This window comes from Dicentrarchus labrax, unplaced genomic scaffold (genome assembly GCF_905237075.1).
Source record: "Dicentrarchus labrax unplaced genomic scaffold, dlabrax2021, whole genome shotgun sequence".
Lineage (NCBI taxonomy): Eukaryota > Metazoa > Chordata > Actinopteri > Moronidae > Dicentrarchus > Dicentrarchus labrax.
The window spans coordinates 2,544,242-2,565,437 of NW_026136708.1; the positions used below are offsets into that span (position 1 = coordinate 2,544,242).

General features: G+C 43.7%; 2 protein-coding genes across 3 annotated transcripts in view; one reads left to right on the forward strand and one right to left on the reverse strand.

Annotated features, from left to right (window-relative positions):
- rev3l (REV3 like, DNA directed polymerase zeta catalytic subunit) overlaps positions 1 to 13,190 on the forward strand; it is a 79,442-nt gene extending 66,252 nt beyond the window's left edge. For both annotated transcript variants that reach the window (XM_051409858.1, XM_051409859.1), the window contains exons 20-32: positions 35 to 153; positions 1,368 to 1,486; positions 1,945 to 2,086; positions 3,065 to 3,309; positions 4,455 to 4,563; positions 5,155 to 5,361; positions 5,684 to 5,793; positions 8,515 to 8,629; positions 8,772 to 8,909; positions 9,207 to 9,397; positions 9,989 to 10,235; positions 11,189 to 11,404; positions 12,058 to 13,190. In XM_051409858.1, coding sequence (XP_051265818.1) covers positions 35 to 153; positions 1,368 to 1,486; positions 1,945 to 2,086; positions 3,065 to 3,309; positions 4,455 to 4,563; positions 5,155 to 5,361; positions 5,684 to 5,793; positions 8,515 to 8,629; positions 8,772 to 8,909; positions 9,207 to 9,397; positions 9,989 to 10,235; positions 11,189 to 11,404; positions 12,058 to 12,198 — 2,099 coding nt within the window. In that variant the 3' untranslated portion in view covers positions 12,199 to 13,190. The remainder of the gene's footprint in view (positions 1 to 34; positions 154 to 1,367; positions 1,487 to 1,944; positions 2,087 to 3,064; positions 3,310 to 4,454; positions 4,564 to 5,154; positions 5,362 to 5,683; positions 5,794 to 8,514; positions 8,630 to 8,771; positions 8,910 to 9,206; positions 9,398 to 9,988; positions 10,236 to 11,188; positions 11,405 to 12,057) is intronic.
- Positions 13,112 to 20,996, reverse strand: mfsd4b (major facilitator superfamily domain containing 4B). Its single transcript, XM_051409906.1, has 4 exons — positions 20,446 to 20,996; positions 18,853 to 19,021; positions 18,478 to 18,594; positions 13,112 to 15,352 (listed from the first exon to the last, which is right to left on the reverse strand). The coding sequence occupies exons 1-4, from the start codon at positions 20,725 to 20,727 to the stop codon at positions 14,037 to 14,039; spliced, it is 1,884 nt and encodes a 627-aa protein (XP_051265866.1). The 5' UTR covers positions 20,728 to 20,996; the 3' UTR covers positions 13,112 to 14,036.
- Between the last annotated feature and the right edge of the window lie 200 nt (positions 20,997 to 21,196).

A 21,196-nucleotide genomic window follows, 5' to 3' on the forward strand; every position in this document is an offset into this window, starting at 1 on the left:
TTGGCTGTCTGTCTGGCTCTGTGCATGTCCTCAGGTGACTCCAAAGAGAACCGCTTCGCTGCAGAGAGGGATGAGTACGGAGCCGACACCATGACTGAGATCAACATTGTCGGACGCGTCACCCTCAACCTGTGGAGGGTGATGAAGACTGAGGCAGGTGTCCCGGCATGACCTCCACCCCCTCCCACACAAACTGTTGTCAGCCATCAACACTCTAGCTTGTGACCCACTTTCTCTCAATCCTCCAGCCTTTCAGGCAGCATTCTCGCCTCTGTTAGTGTTTTCTGCTGCAGAGGGCATTTGTGCCACCTAATTTCTTTTATATTGAATAATATTGAACTATGAAATGAAATCTTTGCCTTGCATTTGAGCAAATATGTATTTTAGTTTACTCTGAATCACCATATTCAAATTCTCTACCGCTGTCTGCATGGTGCCGACCATTTCTTCAGTTTTAGGCTGGGTCTCAGTTGCTTGTTTTTTTTCTCAGAATAGCACAAAAGGAGTCCCTTGGTCACAGGCTTCTATGGTGGCTTTGCGTGGCAAGTAGTTAAATTCATGTGTAACCATATCACAGCACAACAGAAATATGGCATGTGAAGTTCAACAGTTGTCAAAAAACTTGGATTTGGCGGAAAACCCCAGGCGGGCAGTGCGGATGGTGAGGTAGGCCGCCTTCGTCGTACGAAGAAGCCCGCAATTTTTGGTTGCGTTTTTCTGTCCATTTGGCTGTGTACAGTGGGAGAGAAAATCACGTGCAATCATCAAACGTATAGCTATAAGACAACCACGTGTAAACGCAACTAGCCTTGATAAGAAAACATTACGCCTATCATAATAATTTCAGATCCTTGGAGCGAACAGTTTACAGGTTATTCAAGTATTTATAGAATTTAGATAATTTAGAATAATTATCTTACCTCGATGCGACAGGCTATCCAAATGCCAGATGAACGTCTTCCAATAAAGAATGTTGTAGAATGTTTGGCGAACGATGACAACGGACGCATCACACGATTCGGAGGCATATCACATATTTAAAGATTATAAAAACTTTATTTTCCGATTCATGGCACGTTTTTCATTATTTTTTTAATGCGTTCTGCGGAGAAGGGAGACTGGCATTGGTCACAGTTTGGAATGAAAGGGAGAAAACAGGATAGAGTAACACGGCGGATATCGCTCATATTACTCATATTACTCGGCCTACTTTTTTTTTTGACGACGACGTAGTTAAGGGGGCAGGCGTGTGTTGCTAAGGCGGATGCCTTAGCTGCAAAGTGCTGCGGGAAACCCTGCAGTATAAGTCATGGAGGAGCTACTTTGAGGAAATGGTCTAATAATTTGTTTTTTATTCTTTCCTCCAGGTTACGTTGAACAACTACACTTTTGAGAACGTGGCTTTCCATGTACTTCACCAGCGCTTCCCCATGTACAGTCCCCGCACACTGTCCGACTGGTTTGACCACAACACTGACCTCTACAGGTTTGTGCCATTACCAAACACACTTCACCAGAAATGTGAACACAGGTTTTTTTAAAACCACACAGCAAATTCTGTGTATTTTTATTTGAATCAACATGACCTGTGGCTTGGCTTTTCCCCCCCACGAATAAAAATGTACACCAAAGCACTTTGCTTCAGAACAAATACTTACAGTAACGCATACTGTATATAAATAGCCTACTACATAAACATTAAACAGTGATTGAAACAGTAGTTTGTGTTCATTACTGTTTTTAGTTTTATATATGCTCCACAGTTCCTTTGTAAAGCACTTTGTAAACGTCTGGTCAATAAAATGTGTGTGTGTGTGTGTGTGTGTGTGTGTGTGTGTGTGTGTGTGTGTGTGTGTGTGTTTGTGGGGGGTTTTGGTGTCTGTGTGTGTGTCTGTGTCTGTGTGTGTGTGTGTCTGTGTCTGTGTCTGTGTCTGTGTGTGTTAGGTGGAAGATGGTAGACCACTACATGAGCCATGTGCGTGGCACCATGCAACTTCTTCAGCAGCAAGACATCATTGGCAGAACCAGTGAGCTGGCCAGAGTATTTGGGATTCAGTTCTTTCACGTTCTGACCCGAGGATCACAGGTACCAACACGCACATGACATATTCTGGACTCTCTGATTGGTCCACAGTTGTGCTGTAGCGTTAATGGTATGAGATGGTTCAAATGTTGACCCCGGCACATGTCATGTTAATGCTGATCAGTGAGGATGAAAAGGATCCCAGGAGAAAATACATGTTTAATTATTATGTAAAGGCTGCGTAAAACTGTATCACTCTAAATGTACCTGCTGAGCAAATAATATTCCAATCAGCCATAGCTATTGTTTGGTGCTCATTAGCAAATGTTAGCAGGCTAAACTAAGACACTGGGCATGGTAAACATAATACCTGCTTAACATCAACATATTAGTATTAGTCATTGTGAGCATGTTAGTGTACCCAGCTCTGCAGTTCCCCTCAGTTCTACAGAGCTTTTTAGCCTTTCAGAGCTCATTGTTTTGGTTTTACAGCTCATACCTTTAACATTTTGGTCCATTCACATACACAGCTGAAAAAACTGTGATAAGCCCACTGTAGGCAACCTGATCAGCACTGCAGTAGAACATTAAGCAGCTAAAGAATCAGATAAAAACAGAGCTGAAAAGAGAGTAAATATTGGAGCACTCCAAATGAAGGTCGGCTGTATGTTTTAAATAATTGCTTACACGTGATAATGTCATTATTGTATGTACAACTTGTTCCACTTTCCCAAAGTGGCCAAAAAAGTCAATGAATGCAGCTTTAACTTCCACTTTGGCTCTGGTGTTTTTAATGTTAGGGTAAGGATCTTGGGGGACAGTTAATGGTTGACAGATTAATCAATTATTTGATTAATTAATGGCCAGTTACCACTACCATCTGACAGCTTAGTAATTACAAGGTTCTAATATTTAATCTTGAGAAATTATTGGATGTAGTGTTCATTTTATCATTACTGTCCATACGTCATTATTTTTGTTAACTTAAGGCATAAATGAATAGACAAACAATCATCATGTTCTTCCTTTTTGTCCCTACAGTACCGTGTGGAGTCCATGATGCTACGCGTGGCCAAGCCGTTGAACTACATCCCTGTGACACCCAGCATCCAGCAGCGAGCCCAGCAGAGGGCGCCGCAGTGCATTCCTCTGGTGATGGAGCCCGAGTCTCGCTTCTACAGCAACTCAGTGATTGTACTGGACTTCCAGTCGCTCTATCCCTCCATCGTCATCGCGTACAACTACTGCTACTCCACCTGCCTTGGCCACGTGGACAGCCTGGGAACGTAAGGACATGACAGGCCCACACAGCCACAGCGTGTAGTCCAACTTGCTTAGGTTGCATGTCTGCCAGGAAAGTTTTCCTCCTAGTGCTGCCTTCCTTCCCTCATTATTTTTAATGGAACAGGCACGCTGAGAGCTCTGCATGTTCAGAGCAGTCAGCGCTGCAAGTTAGGATATATTTCAGGTTTTTCACCAGGATTACTGTAGTTGCATAGCAACAGCAGGAGCCATGAACACTACTTTCCAACATGCATACGTCTACTACTCTAAGGTAAAAGAAAAAAGGAGTGGTGGCTTCATACTCTTCATTCTCAGCAGAGTGGAAAGTGGCAAATTATTCTCGGGATAGTTGGGAATTTCAGAATATCCAATTAAACTGCTGCACCTCAGAGTTTATTTAATAAGCATTTTATACAATACAGTTATTTTACAGCTCATAATTCTACCTTTTGAATAAGACAGTCAAGTCTTTATTTAACAAATGTCAGCATTAAATGGCCACAGAAAAATCCAAAAATCAAGCAAAAATTTTCTGCCAATTTTCTGTTTTTATATGATCGCAAACTGAACATTTAGTTTTTGGACTGTCAGTCGGAAGGAACAAGACATATGAAGACATCACCTCGGACATCGGAAATTGTAATGGACACATTTTTTGTATTTTCAGACTTATTTTTCCCCTCTAAGCTCTAAGTTCCATTGTTTCTTTGGAATGACTGTCAGAGGACTTAAGTAAAACAATCAAGTATCTCATTCTCTCTTTCCTATCCCAGCAATCATCTTGCAATCCCTCACATTTACGTTTTGACCCCTTAGATGAGTCCCAACCCGGAGGTGGGGAATCACAGGACTAAACTAAAACGTACCTATCTGATACAAGATTAAGAAATAAAACATTTTAACAGCTGTATACTACTAAGCCTGTATGGTGGCTGTTATATGTTCTAGCTCAGGTTAAACCCTTTGTAAAAGTTGCATCATACATCAGCAGCCAATCCCAAAGCTGCAGTAGCGGGGCTTTGGCTTGTCAGAGTGGTCTAACCTGATGTTACCGGTGTAGAAAGGAGAATACTGCAGTGGCAGCAGCACAGTGAGTCCTAGGAAAGGATGAGAATTTCCTCTCTTGAATTATGTCTCTCTGTTTCAGGCCTGATGAGTTTAGGTTCGGCTGCACCTCCCTGCGGGTTCCTCCGGAGCTCCTCTACCAGCTCCGCAATGACATCACCGTGTCACCCAACGGCATCGCCTTCGTCAAGGTACGGCATCCTCTGACCCTCCGCTCTGATGAGATTTCACTTTAACGCTGTCCTGGAAGAACACCCGGTCCGAGTGTGAATCATCTCTCTGGCTCCTCCAGTGGTGCAGGGTTATTAAGGGTCATCAGCTGCTGTTAAAGGCCGAGCTAGAGAAAAACCCCACTTCATGCTCTGCTTCCTTCCATTCATGCTTTTCATTCATTCACTCGTTGCTCCACACTCCCTGGCTCCAGTCCCGCAGTCTCATTACATAACACAAAACACACACACGGCCACGGCGCAGTGAACACTGATGTGTAATGAGGTTATTAAAAGGCACAGAGGGAATTCAGGTTTGGTCTGGATCTGATTTTGTTTCTTTTTAGCTGCATTTTATCAAAAAATCAGCTTGATGTTGCTGAAGAAATACTACATACTATCTGTATACAGTGTGAATTATATATTCATCTTTATAGTACACAGTTTTTGCTGTTAGTGAGGATGTTGTTTCAGGGGGCATACAAGTTTTGTTTTATTCTGATAACTGCTGTGTTTGCTGGATCTGTCCTCGTTTGTACCAACGTGTTTACCCCTTTTGTTGTTTGTCTCCAGTCCTCAGTACGTAAAGGGGTCCTGCCCAGCATGCTGGAGGAAATCCTCAACACGCGGATCATGGTGAAGCAGTCAATGAAAGCCCACAAGCAGGACAAGGCCCTGATGAGACTGCTGCACGCCAGGCAGCTCGGGCTGAAGCTCATCGCAAACGTCACCTTTGGCTACACCGCCGCCAACTACTCCGGACGCATGCCCAGCGTGGAGGTAAGTTCATCAATACTGTCAGCTGTCTGCACTGAGAGTACACAGTCTACCAAAGGCTACCGATCTCAGAGGAAATTCAGCAGAAAACTTGAAGACATTAATGACTAGGACAGCAGCTTTGTGTTGGTTTTGTTTTTAAATATCACCATATTTAAAGCCATCTGTGGTGAAATGGATAGGACAACACATATTTTCATGAGAAATATTTCATTTCTAGTGTCAGATGAGGTTTTCCAAATGCTAACTTAATCCCTCTGAAACTTCAACTCTCAAACCCTTAAAGGCAGTTTTTGTTTATGATTGTCTCCCCTGTGGTTTCCAGGTTGGAGACAGCATCGTCCACAAAGCCAGAGAGACCCTGGAGAGAGCCATCAAGATGGTCAATGACACTAAGAAATGGGGAGCACGCGTTGTGTATGGAGACACCGACAGGTAGGCTTTAATATTTTTAATCTGCACCCCATCTTTGGAAAGCTATAGTCATCCAGCAGCAGGTCAAGCTGGAAGTCATACTGTATAAATCTGTCCCACTGACTATTTACTAATTCACCATGTAAATAAATTAATTCACCCTGGTGAGTGTTTTTTTACTTGTTTATTCCAATGTTCAAATATTGGCTGTTACTTGGGAAGTTGTTAGCCAGCAATCTGTGCAGTGCCCTGCTAAAAGATCACATTCACCTGACCTTCTGTGGCTGGATTAGCCTCCTGCAGGGTTCCCATGGACCCTGGGAGTGTCCCATAAATGCTGACCACCTACCTGTAAGGAATCTGAGACACTTAATAATAAACCCTGCATTAACCAGGGTTAAATGTGTCATTGCTAGGCCTACCGGTAAGTTATAGAACTGTTTGTGAGCAAGTGCTGTCCTATATTGTAAACTCCTGGCAAGTCCTGGAAAATGATATTTTTTAAAAGAGCGGGAAACCTGCTGTTGGCAAAGATGAATGAGGACAGCAAGCATTAAAAGGTCGACAAAAAAAATCCAATTCACTGAAAACTAGAGTTGCGACCTCAGACCCTCCCCGAACCACTGTTCTTAATGAGCCAAATGACAATTTCTGTATGCAAGCTTGCTAATATCAGGAGTGGAAACATGCTAGTTTCAGCGCAGCATTCTGGCCTGGTAGCCGCGATCTTAATGTTTATTCATTTTATCTGATAAATATTCATATTTGTTTGCAAGTTGAGTGTCTGTGCTGTACACGCTCATAATGATACAAACTCCTGTCAGCGTGAAGCCACAACTGCCACACTCGTGATTCCTGTTTGCCGTCTCTCAACCGCTGTTAACGCTGCAGCGGCAGCTCTGTTCATGTGTCACTGCTTTCTGATGAGTTGAGAGCCTCTGGGAGCACCTGTACTGCCTCCTCATCAATCAGATGTAGTGTTTTGACAACTAGCTTGTATTAATTCTCTTACAGAAAGGTTGCATCTACTCTATTGTACAAGCAATCTGGAGAGTTTTTGTTCTTACAATGTTTCAATTCTAAAAGCAGTGAAGTTTTAAACTGCAGGAATCAACCTTTTGTCTCCTGTGTACTTTGTGAAGAATATTTCTATTGCAGGTTGTTGTTGAGTACAATCTATTATAAGCAATCTTGTTTTTTCATTTTCTTTCAATAATAAACTTATAATGGCCTTGTGCCATTCTGATTAGTTGGTGGATTCTATACACAACAAAAACCATGTCAGGAAACTAGATCACAAACTAAGAGAGCAAAACAAGGAAAAAAATGTAGAATACACAGAAAGTAAATCTATATTCAGTTACTGCTGTACCATTAAATGTCTCAGCACTATGCCATATGCCACAACACTTCTCTTTGGTGCAGTCTTGATGGAGGATCTCGCCCAGTTCTCTCAGCTGCATCTCAAAGGAAGGCATTGCATCAGACGTCCATAATCACTAAATAGTTTTTTTTTGCCAATACAGTACCCAGATAGACCGGAGTTCAGGGCAGGGTCCCCAGAGTGGACACGAGGAGGTCCTTGTGTACTTTGTTAAAGGTCCAGTGTGTAACATTTAGGAGGCTCTATTGGCAGAAGTGGAATATGATATTCACAAGTATGTTTCCATTAGTGTATAATCACCTGAATATAGGAGTCGTTGTGTTTTTATTGCCTTAGAATGAGACGTTTCTATCTACAGACACTGGGTTCCCTTCCATTAAGGCCGCCATGTTGAACCACCATGTTTCTACAAAAGCCCAGAAGGGACAAACCAAACACTGGCTGTAGATAGGGCCTTTTGCTTTTATCGTGTGTTTCACAGACACCAAAGAGGAGATCTGGGCCAGTCTTAGAAAGAAAGTAGTCCAAAAATTACACAGTGTATTTCATCCACTTCACTCCTCCATTGGCACACAGGATGCATTCAGGCAGAGCACTGCTGTGTATAAAGAGGGATAAATACAGACCCACCACAAGACTTTCATCAGCTGAAATGCATTTTTGGGGGTATTTTTTATGCCTTTTATTTGACAGCCAACAATAGAGAGATGACAGTAAGATAGGGGGCAAGAGACGGGCAATTTGCAACATGTCACATTTCATGTTCAGCACTAACCCACCAGGCCACCAGGGTAGTCCTAGACTCTCCAGATGCTTCGCTGAATAGAGACTGAGGACTTACTCCCAGCTTTCATTGTTAAAACTGGGTGGAAACCATTAGAACCAATCCAAAGACTGTAGCGTGGTGACATACTGTTGTACCATATGAAATTACTCAGGACATCCATTTGCAATGTGTTCCAAAGTGATTCGCTGTATCTCCAGTTTATGTCACTGGAGCAGAATGGAGGGAGAGCAGTTTCAGGTGTGTCCTTGAAGTAAGGGGCGTACGTTTGTTAGTGGCAGTTCTCGCTGCCTTTAAGCAGCTATTTTACATTTTAGAAATTAGATCTCTGATCACTCCAGCTGATCCAACTTTTTGAGCACTGACAGATCACCTAAGCTTATGTTATTTATTTTCTCTGTGTGGTGATGACATAAAACACAGATGGATTGACTGCTCGGTGTGTGTGTGTGTGTGTGTGTGTGTGTGTGTGTGTGTGTGTGTGTGTGTGTGTGTGTGTGTGTGTGTGTGTGTGTGTGTGTGTGTGTGTGTGTGTGTGTGTGTGTGTGTGTGTGTGTGTGTGTGTGTTTTGCAGCTTGTTTGTTTTGCTGAAGGGAGCCACCAAAGAGCAGGCCTTCAAGATCGGCAACGAGATCGCTGAGGCAGTGACTGCAACCAACCCCAAGCCAGTCAAACTTAAGTTTGAGAAGGTAGTGCTTACACACACACACACACAGCCTCTCTGTAATGTCTGCACTTTGATTTGGATTTGTGTCATTCTGTGCCAATTTTCTCTCATCATCCACACATTTGAGGGAATTATTGATCGTGTGTGTGTGTGTGTGTTTCCAGGTGTACCTGCCCTGTGTGCTGCAGACAAAGAAGCGCTATGTGGGCTACATGTACGAGAGCCTTGACCAAAAGGAGCCCGTGTTTGACGCTAAAGGGATCGAGACAGTGCGGCGCGACGGCTGCCCTGCTGTTTCCAAGGTAACAGGCAAACTGACAACCCCCGTCTCACTGTGCTCTACACCAATCACAGCCACACAAGCTTTCCTCCCGCTCTCGTTCACTCAGACTACTTCACATGTGTCAATCAGGGGAAAGGGCCCTGCCTGCTCGGGGACATGGCTGGTTTTGTGTCTAGACCCTGAAATGTCCCGTTGTTAACCCTCACAATCCTGTTTAAATATCATGGGATTGAACTCTCATTTGTGCTTTTATTATATTTAAATATATATATATATATTTTATAGTATTGTTTGTTCTCTCCTCTGTCCTCCCCAGATTCTGGAGCGTTCCATTAAGCTGCTGTTTGAGACTCGGGACATCAGCCAGGTGAAGCTTTTCGTGCAGCGTCAGTGTGTCAAAGTTCTGGACGGCCGGGCCAGCATGCAGGACCTGACCTTTGCCAAGGAGTACCGGGGCAGTGGCTCGTACCGGCCCGGAGCCTGCGTGCCTGCCCTGGAGCTCACCAGGTGTGTGTGAGAGTGTGACAGCATGTGTCAGTGGGAATTTGCCACACGCAGAGAAACACCACACCAAAAGACAGAGAAAGTCCTTAGTTTCACTGTGTGTGTCTGTGTGTGTGTGTGTGTGTGTGTGTGTGTGTGTGTCTGTCTGTGTGTGTGTCTGTGTCTGTGTGTGTCTGTCTGTGTCTGTGTGTGTCTGTGTGTGTCTGTGTGTGTGTGTGTGTGTGAGAGAGAGCGCAGGAGAGTGAGAAAGAGCTTGCTGTCAACAGTTACAGTAGTCAGTGTGAATCCAATTACTCCTTCCCCACAGTGCTCATTGTCTGGCTGCACTAACCTCAATGTACAGTACCTGAGTCTGTTGCTAGGCAACCCAGCTCTTAATGTGTGAGAAAAAAAAAAAATTTTAGAGGGAAATATTGAGCCTCATTCATGAACACTAGTACAGTTTATGTTATGTATTTATCAGGTGAGTTGTTTGTGGATTTCTGGTGTGAATGATTGGACAGGTTTTACAGTCATTTCCACTAGAAGAGGTCAAACTAAAAGCTCTGAGCTCCAACACTTAGGATGAACGTTTTGTGTTTTCTTTCCTCTCAGGAGGATGATGGCGTACGACCGTCGTCTGGAGCCGCGCGTGGGTGAGCGGGTGCCCTACGTGGTTGTATATGGAATGCCTGGTGTGCCCCTCATTCAGCTGGTGCGGCGGCCCATGGAGGTGCTGCAGGACCCGAGTCTCCGCCTCAACGCCACCTATTACATCACCAAGCAGATCCTGCCGCCACTGGCGCGCATGTTCCAGCTGATCGGAGTGGACGTGTTCAGCTGGTACCAGGAGCTCCCCCGGGTGAGACTGAGAGGAGTTTCCATTTCATGACCGGAAATGAGCAGCCATTATGGTTTTATCTCAACTCTGCAGATGACTGAGGGTGATAATTTACGTAGCACCCCCATGAAAACCTTCAGAATAAAAGTAGGCAAAAGGAGCATAAATGACTGATTAATAACCATAACCATATGTTTGACTGATAACTGACCAGCTTACTGTTGAACACAATAGAGAGAGCACTGGTTCCTGTCAAAATAAAAGGTTTCACTCAGTGCATTTAGTGGAGAGAGAACAAAGGAGGAAGAGAAAATCTCTCCCTTGCTTCCTGCTGAGGATCGAATGAGATTCATCAAACTGCGGGCTGCTGCCTCTGTCTTTGTATCAACACTGAAGTCAGCTTCTAGTCTCACAGAGCACACACGCCACCTGCTGGTGGAGCTGAAAGCAGAGTTTCAAATGATGAATGACCATACAGCATTGTGTGAATGAAGCAGCTACGCCCCCACATAGCAAAACTGGTCCATCCCAGTCACAGCCCACAGGTGGTCCGGATCGGGTAGCCACATATGGTCCATGACACTGCCACATCTCAACTGTATGACCATAGCTGGCTCCAAGTCAGACAGGTTTCAGCACTGGCTCCAGAACTGAACCATGACACTTAATTAATACCCAGAGTCACCATATGTATCCCAGAGGATCAACTACGACAGGATTATGAAGAAATATTTTTATATTTTTCACATCATGCCATTTGCAAAACTGGATGTAACTGTAAAATGTCAGTCCATCTCTTTTCCTCCCCTCCTTTCTTCCTCCCGTGTTTTACAATTTAATCCAACTTTTCAGTCATAAGGCTGCGGTTATCTTCTACATAATCCTGACAATGTTGTAGGACAATGAAATACATTGGGGGATTGTCAGCCCTTCAAAGAGTTTTCATGTATGATTTCTCTTGTCTCTGCACACAGATCCAGAAGGCGTCCTGCTCCTCGGCGATGGGTGGAGAGGAAGGGGGGAGGAAGGGAACCATTTCCCAGTACTTCACCACGCTTCACTGCCCCGTGTGCGACGAGCTGACCCAGCTGGGCGTGTGCTCACGGTGCCGCGCCGAGCCCCAGCGAGTCGCGGTTACACTCTACCAGGACATGAGACAGTGGGAGAGTCAGCAAGACCAGCTGCTGAAGGTGAGAGACTGCTGGCTCGCATAGTTGTCATGTTTATCTTGTTTTCAGTTCACAAACCTTTTTATTCTCCTCATAACAAAAACACATGCATTTAGTGATATCAATAGTTATGTTATATATGGCAAATGTCTATACTAAACTGTATATACCCACATTCACTGTCCCTGTTTGGCAATCATTTCCTTCTTGTAACTATAAAGACCAAATCTGATAATCAAACCAGACCTTGACCCAGTCGCTATGGGTTGGTTCAGATGTCATATAGATAAAGCACCATTAAACCAGTGGTTTCACTCTGAGCTGGAAGGGTAGGGAAACATAGATCAAATACTTTTCACATCTTTCAGACTCTTTTCTAAAGCTTTGGTTTCTAACCTGGAGTCCTGACCTCCACTAGAAGTCTCTAAAACCTCAGAGGGGGTTGTAAGGCCGGAGACAGTAAAAAGTATAAAGAATATCTCTGATGTAATATTCACAGGAAATAATCTTATAGCACTTGGCAGTTATTGTGTTCACTGTTTGGGTTCATTGTACAGTTTATCAGCTGTTCTCTACTGTTATGCATTGAATACAAAATTAAATATCCATATTGGGTCATTTAATGATAGTGTGTGTTTGTGTGTTTGTGTTTGTGTTTGTGTGTGTGTGTCCAGATCTGTAGGAACTGTAGCGGCTGTGCAGAGCGGCACGTGCCCTGTGTGTCTCTGGACTGTCCCGTCCTCTACAAGCTGTCTCGGGTCACCAGACAGCTCTCCAAGGCGCCGTACCTCCGACAGCTGCTGGAGCAGTTCTGATTGGTTCCTGAACCCCGGAGCTCTCCACTGATTTGGTGCTAATTGCTGCCCCCTCCCACCCCCAGTGTTTCATTGTCCATTCAGTTGTAATAGTTTAAATGGTGCTTTGATTGAACCCTGTTGGGTTTTCATTTGTCTTGTAACTGTTAAGTATTTCTCTGCGTGTGCAGACTCTGGTTTGAGCCTCCTGTGAGGAGCGTCCCTCCCTCCCTCCCTCCCTCCCTCCCTCCCTCAAGCTTGTGTTTGTCTTCATGTTTGTTTGCTGCCATCTCCAGTAGCTGCTATGGGCTGAGTAAAGCTGATGTTTTTGGTGACACAGCGACAGACTGCCTGTCATGGAACTGAGTGCAGTCCAATCCAGGAGGAATTGTCTCATGTGCGCTGTAGCAGTTTGAAGTCACTGAAAGGAACTTCCTTTCAAATCTCAAGACAAACTACATTCAAACCACTAATTGACTTTTCTTCATTTTTATATCAACTGCAGTCTTTCTGTAAATAGTTCCTGTATAGCTCCATCTATAATCTCACTGTGCATTAGCATTAAAAAAATGAAAGCTCCGGCCATGAATGCAATCAAATGTTTTTATGCATTCTGTTAGAGAATGACATGTTCCTTTTAACATTGATTGTATTGATGTCCACTTTGGCAGATTTGACACTTCACACTCTATAGTGTGGGACTGGAAACCATTTCAGTTTTTAGAATCTGGGACTGTTGCAATACCGTATTTTGATATTAATTTATGTCAAAAAGAGTCTATTGTTTGTGCATATATGGATTTGTGTACGTTTCCGATTTTCAGTGCAAAAAATGTCATCAAAGCGCGTCAAGATTGAATCTTCTATTCTCCATACAGCCGTACACAGGACCTGTGTATTTGTATAAATGTAAAAAATAATAATGAAGGAGGTGTTGTTTTTGTTTGTTTTTAATGGACATCGCTGTGGGTGGAGGTTTGAGATTGATATAATAAAAAGTCAATGTATTAAAACGGCTCCTGTCAATGACTCACAGACAACACGTGTGATTTAGAGAACTGCAAGTCACAGGACACATTACAGTACATCACAAATCTCATATTTACAATTTCAAGTTCAACAAAAAAATAGCTCCATTCAAATCTTACAACTATCATCACTGCAGTAGTGCAAAATTAAATTAGTTTTAAAACTTCAGCATTTGGCAGCAGAGTGGAGCATCCACTCAGATCATGTGTCCTCAAGCAAGGCACAGGATTCTACCAGCCCTGTTCTCTAGCTTACCATGAGCACTGGAGGGGGGCAGGCCAACAGACCCCCTGTAGAGAATCAATGTATAATCTTAGGCGGGGGGTGGCTCAGGTGGAAGAGAGGGTCGTCGGTTTTCACCTCCAGTTCACATGTTGTCCAAGTGTCCTTCAGCGAGATACTGAAGTCCAGTTTGGCCCTGAGCCACTGCTGATGGACAAACCAGTCCATTCCTAACTGCCCAAGCCCAGATAAATGGGGAGGGTTGGGTCAGGAAGGCAACCCGTCGTAAAAAGACTACTCCAAATCAAATATTCAGATCTACACATTTACAGATGAAACGTGTCGACCCCTACCGGTCCTTCATCATTCAGGAGGAGCTTTAAAAGATGCTGATGAGTCTGTGCAAAATCCAAACTTTGAGTCCACATACTGGTTTACAAGCTGCACAGGTTTCGGTCAGTCGTCAGTGTTGCATTCACTGCACAGTAAATCATCAGAAGTGTTCATAAATATTGGGGTTTTCAGGTTCTGGACAGACAAACGAGCACAGACATGTAGAGGCACGGCTCTATTAGAGTTTAGGGAGCACTTAGAAATCACAGGAGTTCTCAGTCTCTCTTCTCTCTGTCCAGAGAGAGCAGTAGTTTGCGTCTGGGGGAGTCTCCCACCAGGGAGATGGTGTCTGAGAAAGAGTCTCCAGCTGCAGGCTCTGTCCCCTGGCTGTTAGAGGCAGCAGAGCTTCCTGTTAGGCCGGGGATGTCAGGAGGAGAGGAAGCCTTGCTGGGTGAACTGACGAGACTCGCTGTGTCGTCCATCTCAATGACCTCAAAGTCTGCATCGTTCCACTGATCGGCCTCGTTGTCCTGATCCTCCTCTTCCTCCTCCTCCTCGTTAGCTCCCGAGTCCAGCAGTGCCTGGCGGTACTCGCTGTCATCTGCGTCAGGCCGGCCCCTGGCGCGGGGCTTCCTGCTCTGGCCGCTGGGGGCCGAAGCCAGCTTGTACATGACCGGGAAGAGGATGGAGGTGAAGGTGGAGGTGATGAGCGCCAGGTACATGAGCAGGGGTTGGTCCTGGAACTTCCCCAGCAGGAAGCCTACCAGAGCAGGCAGCACCATCTCACCCAGCGCTGCGCCAACCACAAAGGCCGCTGCCGTGTGGCCCGTCACCGTGGTGTACTGCTCCACCCAGGAGATACCGCTGGGGAAGGTGGTGGCCATTGATGCACCGTACAGACCGGTGCAAATCCACAGGGCTACGTTCTTCTTGCTGAAGAGGCAGAGGAGCAGAGAGGACACGGTGGAGCCCACCAGGCTGAGCAGGATCATGGTACCCGGGTACATGCAGGCCGCAAAGAAGATGGCCAACCCCCTGCAGGCGGCAAATGTGGCCCAGAACAATGAGTTGAGTCCAGCTGCCTGGGACTGATCCATGTGAGCGTGATCCTTGGCGAAGATGTAGATGAAGGAGCCGTATGCTACTTCGGCACCTACATAGGCGAAGAAGAAGAAGAAGAGCAGGACAACAAGAGCCATGTGATGTTTGGCCACCAGGGGCTTCCCTGAAGGCGTGCGGGCTTTGTCCCGTGAAATGCTGCTGCGAGAGTAGAGGATGAAGAAGAGGAAGGAGATGAGGAAGACAAAAGAGCCGATCACAACGTAGGCCCACATGGATTTGAGGGTGCTGCTCTTGCTGTGGACCCAGTGGAGGATTGCGTTAGCGTCCGGGGCTTTGGTGATCTGCTCTGTGGTGACAGGAGGTGTAGAGTTGGTGGGTGTGGTTCCTGTGCTGCTGTTCCCGTCGGGCCCAAACAGCAGCTTGGCTATGATCGGAGACACGAAGGCCCCGGCCGCGAAGCTGAAGTGCAGAGCCTGCATGTGAGGGCCCGCCTGCTCACCCCATGTGTTCAGTATGAGGACATTTCCACCTGACGGAGACAGGAGAACGTTATGATACTAGAATAAACCATTAACATTTATCATGTATGAGCTTTTTTTTTTTTTTTTCAATCAACAGGATAATGTCCAATGGGACATAAAAAGTAACTACCTTTCTACCATAAAGTAACAGCTCCAAAAGCATGTTGATGCTCTACTGAGTTGTAAGAGGGTGAATGTTGACTCTGTCATTCCCACTCTGCACCTCGTACACTTGTTCTTGCAGGATGTAACATTTGGTTTCGGGTCAGAGCATGTTGGTAACACACAGCAGTCACTGAGTTTGGTGAAACTGGATCATATTTTATGGAGAAAATGTTTTCTGGTCTTCCCTCTGATGTCCTCTGGCTGCTCCTCCTTCACTATTGGTGATATACAGACTTTCCTGATGGACAGTAAAGTAACTGCTGCCACATGTTGCTGCTGTTCGCTAGTTAGCTTAGCCACACTGCCCGCCTGGACTGACCATTATTAAAACTTTTTTTTATTTATTATGTGTGAAATGGCTACACTTTTATTAGGTTTTCAGTATTAGTCTTTTTGTGTATTAGGTCTTTAAGAGTACAGGTAAAAAGGATACATTCCTGCACACTGTCCAACTTGCAATTCAAACATTTATCTGCAACGTTTCGGTACTCGATACTTTCATCAGACAAATAAATGTTTGAATTGCAAGTTGGACAGTGTGCAGGAATGTATCAAGCTATCTACTTTTGGATACTCATTCCACTCCTAAGCACCTGCCCTGATGAGACAGGTAAGACATTTTTGTGCCTATAAAGAGTACAGGTAAACCGAAGTGATACATGTGTCAACTGATACAAAGATGGCTACACATTTTTACAATTGGAGAACATAAGAATCACTTTAGGTCTATAACAATAAATGACAATGAATGGGAGCAGTAGATCGAATTACAGGAAAGTTTGCTGAGGTGAACAAACTCAAATCTACTACTCTAACCCTTTTTCACAAGCAGGAAACAGCGAGCCAGCATGTGCGATACCAGGACCCTGAGACTGGCTTATCTAAATGGAATGCAGTCGGTTTTGCAGTTATCAATTACACCTGGGGTTTTCCTGCTAAGACATGTCTGTCTGTTATCTAACAGGTGCAACAAAACTATCAGGAAAGTTCTGAATATATCAATTAAACAAAACAGCTCTAATCAGGCAAAATATGTGAGAACACCTTTGATGATGGTCTGTCTGTCTGTCTGTCTGTCTGTGGTTAGTTTTTCTCCATTGGTTTGGCTCATTTCTCGAAACAGAAATTACATTCTCAAAACTCTAAGATCATTTGGCAAAACAGTCTTACAGTTCAGCACAACACCACAGTTCACTTGCAAAAGCTCATATCTCTCCCAAAACTGTTCACTCATGCTTCAAAACTAAATTCCTTTCCCATATAAATAGTCAGTGCCACCAAAAGGCAAAAGATCCTTTCTCATTTGCATTGGCCCTTTGGCATTGTGTAAGCACTGCAAGTCAAAATGTTTAGATGTTTTGTTACCATGGCAGAGGACCATGTCCCTCATGTCCACCTCTCAGTCTTAGCCCAGTCCTTCATTCACAATGGTTACTTTTTTTGTCTAGCTAACAGAATATAATTGTGTATAAAACTGAAAAAATAAAAATAAAAAAACAGCATTTTTGGGTAGGAGTAGCCTCTAAAGGTTTGACATCACACATTGCACTCCCACTGCCAAGGAAAGGTAGCCATTTTTACAGTTTTTCTCGATTGTTTACACACATTTTCCGAAAGCATGCCTCATAATCTCAGAACTCTACACACAAATTAATAAACACACACACACAATGGGCAAAACCCCTCAATTATCCTGCAAAAGGAAACTTTACATATAAAACAATGTTATTTCTTCTTATTTTATTTTCAAATGACACACACAAACCATCATATGAATAGACATTTATAAGAACCAGTTGAACACTGATGTGCTCAATGTAAAACACTATGATGAATGGAAAACACTTCTTCTCCATTCATCATAATGACTTAGGCCTTTATTTGTTCAGTGTTACACTTACTACAGACAGTACATACATAAGTGTGTTGTAAAATATTTAAGAATATTGTTTTTATACTCAGAACACACAAATACAAGGTAACAAATACATTTTATTTTTCCCACAAAAACAATGTACACAGTGTACATCCCGACCAACACAAAGTTACACATACAGTGGTCTACATACAAAACAGAAGAATTTACTGGATACAGTTACAGTAAAATAAACTATGCTGCATCCTCTCTTCTGTTTCAGTCTGGCCACAGCACCTCATCCACATCACAAGCAATGTTTTCCCTGGCCAAGCAGCGGGGGAAATATCACCTAGCATGGCGAATCCAGCCATGAAAAGCATCAACTGCTATATCTCCACATGTTGTGGTCATTGTGTCTCAAGTACCAGTATTTGTGTGTAAACAATTGAGAAAAACTGTATTCACACACATAAAGTAACCTCCATATCAGAATAAAAAGAAAATGTATAAAGCATAATATACTGTTATATAAACACATCAACAAAAACAAAAGTATATGTAGCCTACAGTGCTGTAAATAAATACAGTATATGGTTTTCATGGTATTATGTTGATATGATTATGTTGACTCATTTTGACAATTGAACAGACTATTTGCATGTGATGACTTATAGAATGAAATGATGCTGACATGTTTTGGAGAGAACAACCATTAGACTGAGAATCAATCAATCAGTTTAGATCAACAGGATCTATTCACTTGGAAATGTAGGCTAACTGTGCTAACTGTAGGCTAACTGTACTTAATCATTTGCAAAGATGTACTAAGACATTTGCAATGTGATGAAATCAATGAGAGATACAATTCTGTTGTGAACAATTGCCAAGTGGTTTGCAGGTTTGTCCATGTTGTTTTGAGAATGTAATTTCTGTTTCAAGAAATGAGCCAAACCAATGGAGAACAACTGTAATGCAAATGGAAGTAACAAATGAATGCCCGCAAGGCTGCATTTGTAAATCTTTATTAAATACTGAACCACTAGCTATTTGTTTTCACACCGGGAAAGGCAGACCTTCTACTATTTGCTCATGGATTAAGTGTTGTCTTACCTGTATCCAGGACACCCATAGACATCCCAATGCTGGACATGAGTCCAGTGAGGAGCAGAGCCTGCTTACAGAAAGGGATAGCACACATTCCAAACGCTGTGACCAGCATAGAAAACCCTGGAAGTTAAGATCATCACAGAGAAAATTGTTTTATTTTAGTAGGATAGGTGAATCAGAAGAAACAGCTGTCACAGGACCCCCCCACCAACAACAAAAGACAATCCATCATCTTAGCCCCCCTTTTATTATTACAACCACAGCCTGAAAATCTGACATCTTTGTCCCAAAAGAGAGCCAGTAAAGTTTTTAACTGAAAATCAACCATTTGCAGCTACACGCCAACTTCTACAACAGCTGCATGTGGTGCAGAGTTACCTAGCAGGAGGTGGGGGTTCATGCAGTCGAAGAGAATCCCTCCTACGAGCGAACCGCCGATGTAGCCCGCAGAGCGGCCGACGAAGATGTAAGAAATGTTGCTGATGTTCTTCTTCACATTCACAGCCAGGTCCTCAAATGTGGGGCCGAGCACAGAGATACTCATCCCCTAGAAAAAGAACAGATCAGATGACAGAGTGAGTTACTGTGTGTGACTGCTTGTTCTGCATGTTGGAAATCATATCTATTTTATTGTTGTTTCATACTGCAGAAACAATAGCAGTGCCTATAACAATGATAAAGCGTTTTAGGGTGAAACTCTCTCTCAAAAGACCACATTTCTTTATGTCCATGTTTTGTACTGAGTGAAAGTGAACCTGGCTGTTGCTGAAATAACAAAGCCTGTGTGTGTTTTAGTTTCTTCAGTTCCAATGGAGGAACGTTAACGTTTCAGAAGTGTATGCTGATAGATTTCAGTAATCTGATGCGGATAACGTGGCTGAAGAGCAAGTTTAACAACTATGTAAATCCTGTCCGTGCAGGATACTGCATCGTTCCCTTCACTGGATGTCTGACTGCCTGCAAACTACAACTGGCCTATTGTTGACTGAGAGCTTGACTCTTTGGGAGTAGTAACCTCAGTGATAAAAGGTAACACTGAGCAGCTTTTGCATTTATATCTTTGGTCACTGTACTGTTCTAAAAACTAGTGACAGAGTGGACAGGGGTAATCCCCTAGGGCTGCAACTAGCAACTGTTTTCATAATTGATAAACCTATATCTTTTTAATCCATTAGTTTTTTGCTCCATACAATGTCTGAAAATTGTGAAAAATGTTGATTGGTGTACATCAATGCCCAAGGTCATGTCCTCAAATGTCTGGTTTTGTCCAGAACTCAAAGATACTCAGATTACTGTCATAGAGGATCATTATTACATTTAAGAAGCCAGAATAAGAGAATTTGGGTATTTTCTTCTTACAAAATGACTAATGACATAATGATTAATCAATTATCAACATAGATGGTGATTAGTTTAATAGTTGACAATTAATCGCTTAATCAAGTAATCGTTGCAGCTCTATAATCCACATGGGTCATAATGCTGCTCACATGGGCCCAACAGAACTAACCTACAGGTTGTGGTCTCTACAGTGCAGATCAAATGAAACTGTATATTTACAGTGAAGACAAAGTCAGAAATGTTTACAGAGGTTAAAATTTAAAATTTGATAATATAATGAATAATTTCCACTGAAGAGTTTGTGACAATATCTTGTAATGTTCTGCTTGCTTTCCTCATTTCCCCAAATGATAAACTAGTTAGCTCACGAGTGAAACAGGTGTTTGTTATGCTAGCCAAGTTACCTGATAACATTAGAATAACCTTAGCTACCTAGCTAAATAAATGTACTAACTACTAGTAACTAACTACGTTAGCTACTTCTGTAGCTCTATGGTTGTCATAAGGGATATTAAACCCCACTCAAATTCTAGGTAATGAGGAGAAGGCCTGGAGAAGCTCAAAGAAGCATTTCCATGGAGCATTTTAATAAGCACACAGTTTGTGGCTCCCGTCCACAGCTACGTTTACCAAGCCCAGGAAGGATGCACAGAGCGCGAGGGTGACCATCCAGCGCCCGCACGCTCCAGATCCGCCCCTTCCTCCGCCGACCACTTCCACCCGGTCGCCGCATCCCGCTTTCGTCGTCCTCTTCACCGCCTTCAGCGCACTCTTCAGCCCTCTCCCGGTGTCCTTCCTCTTGTCAAACAAGGTGTCCTCCTCCTGGTCGTCGTTGTCGTCGTCGTCCTCCATGCTGGCGAAACGAACGTGCTTCTTTTTAACGACGGTGTCCCGTGCGGCGGACGAAGACATACCTGTCGGTTGATTACTACGACTGCAGCCGGCGGTGTCGAGCTGTCACAATATTAATGAAGGGGGAGTAAACAGCGACTGTCAACTGCTAGTGCTTTGGTTGGCTTCTTGCCGCGTCCGCGCTTCCTGTTTGAAGGTTTCTCTGGGTTCAATCTATAGGACGAAGTCAGTCATCATCCAAACAGCTGCTGGCTGAGAGAGTGACAGCGGGGAACCTCTGCTGCAGCCGCGGAATCCCTCCATATGCCAACAGTGAATGTATGGCTGCTGGACGTTTGCGAAGATCGTCTATTCACGAAGACGTTCACTCGGTGTATAAAAAGCGACCCACCTTCCCATATCTCTTTCCTCAAGGTTGGCAGAAGCATATGAATATTAATGTATATTTATGAATGAATCAGTCATACATTAACTGGAGCAGGCTTTACTTGCTCCTTGTTTGTTGGGCTGTTTCTTTTCTATCTACCGC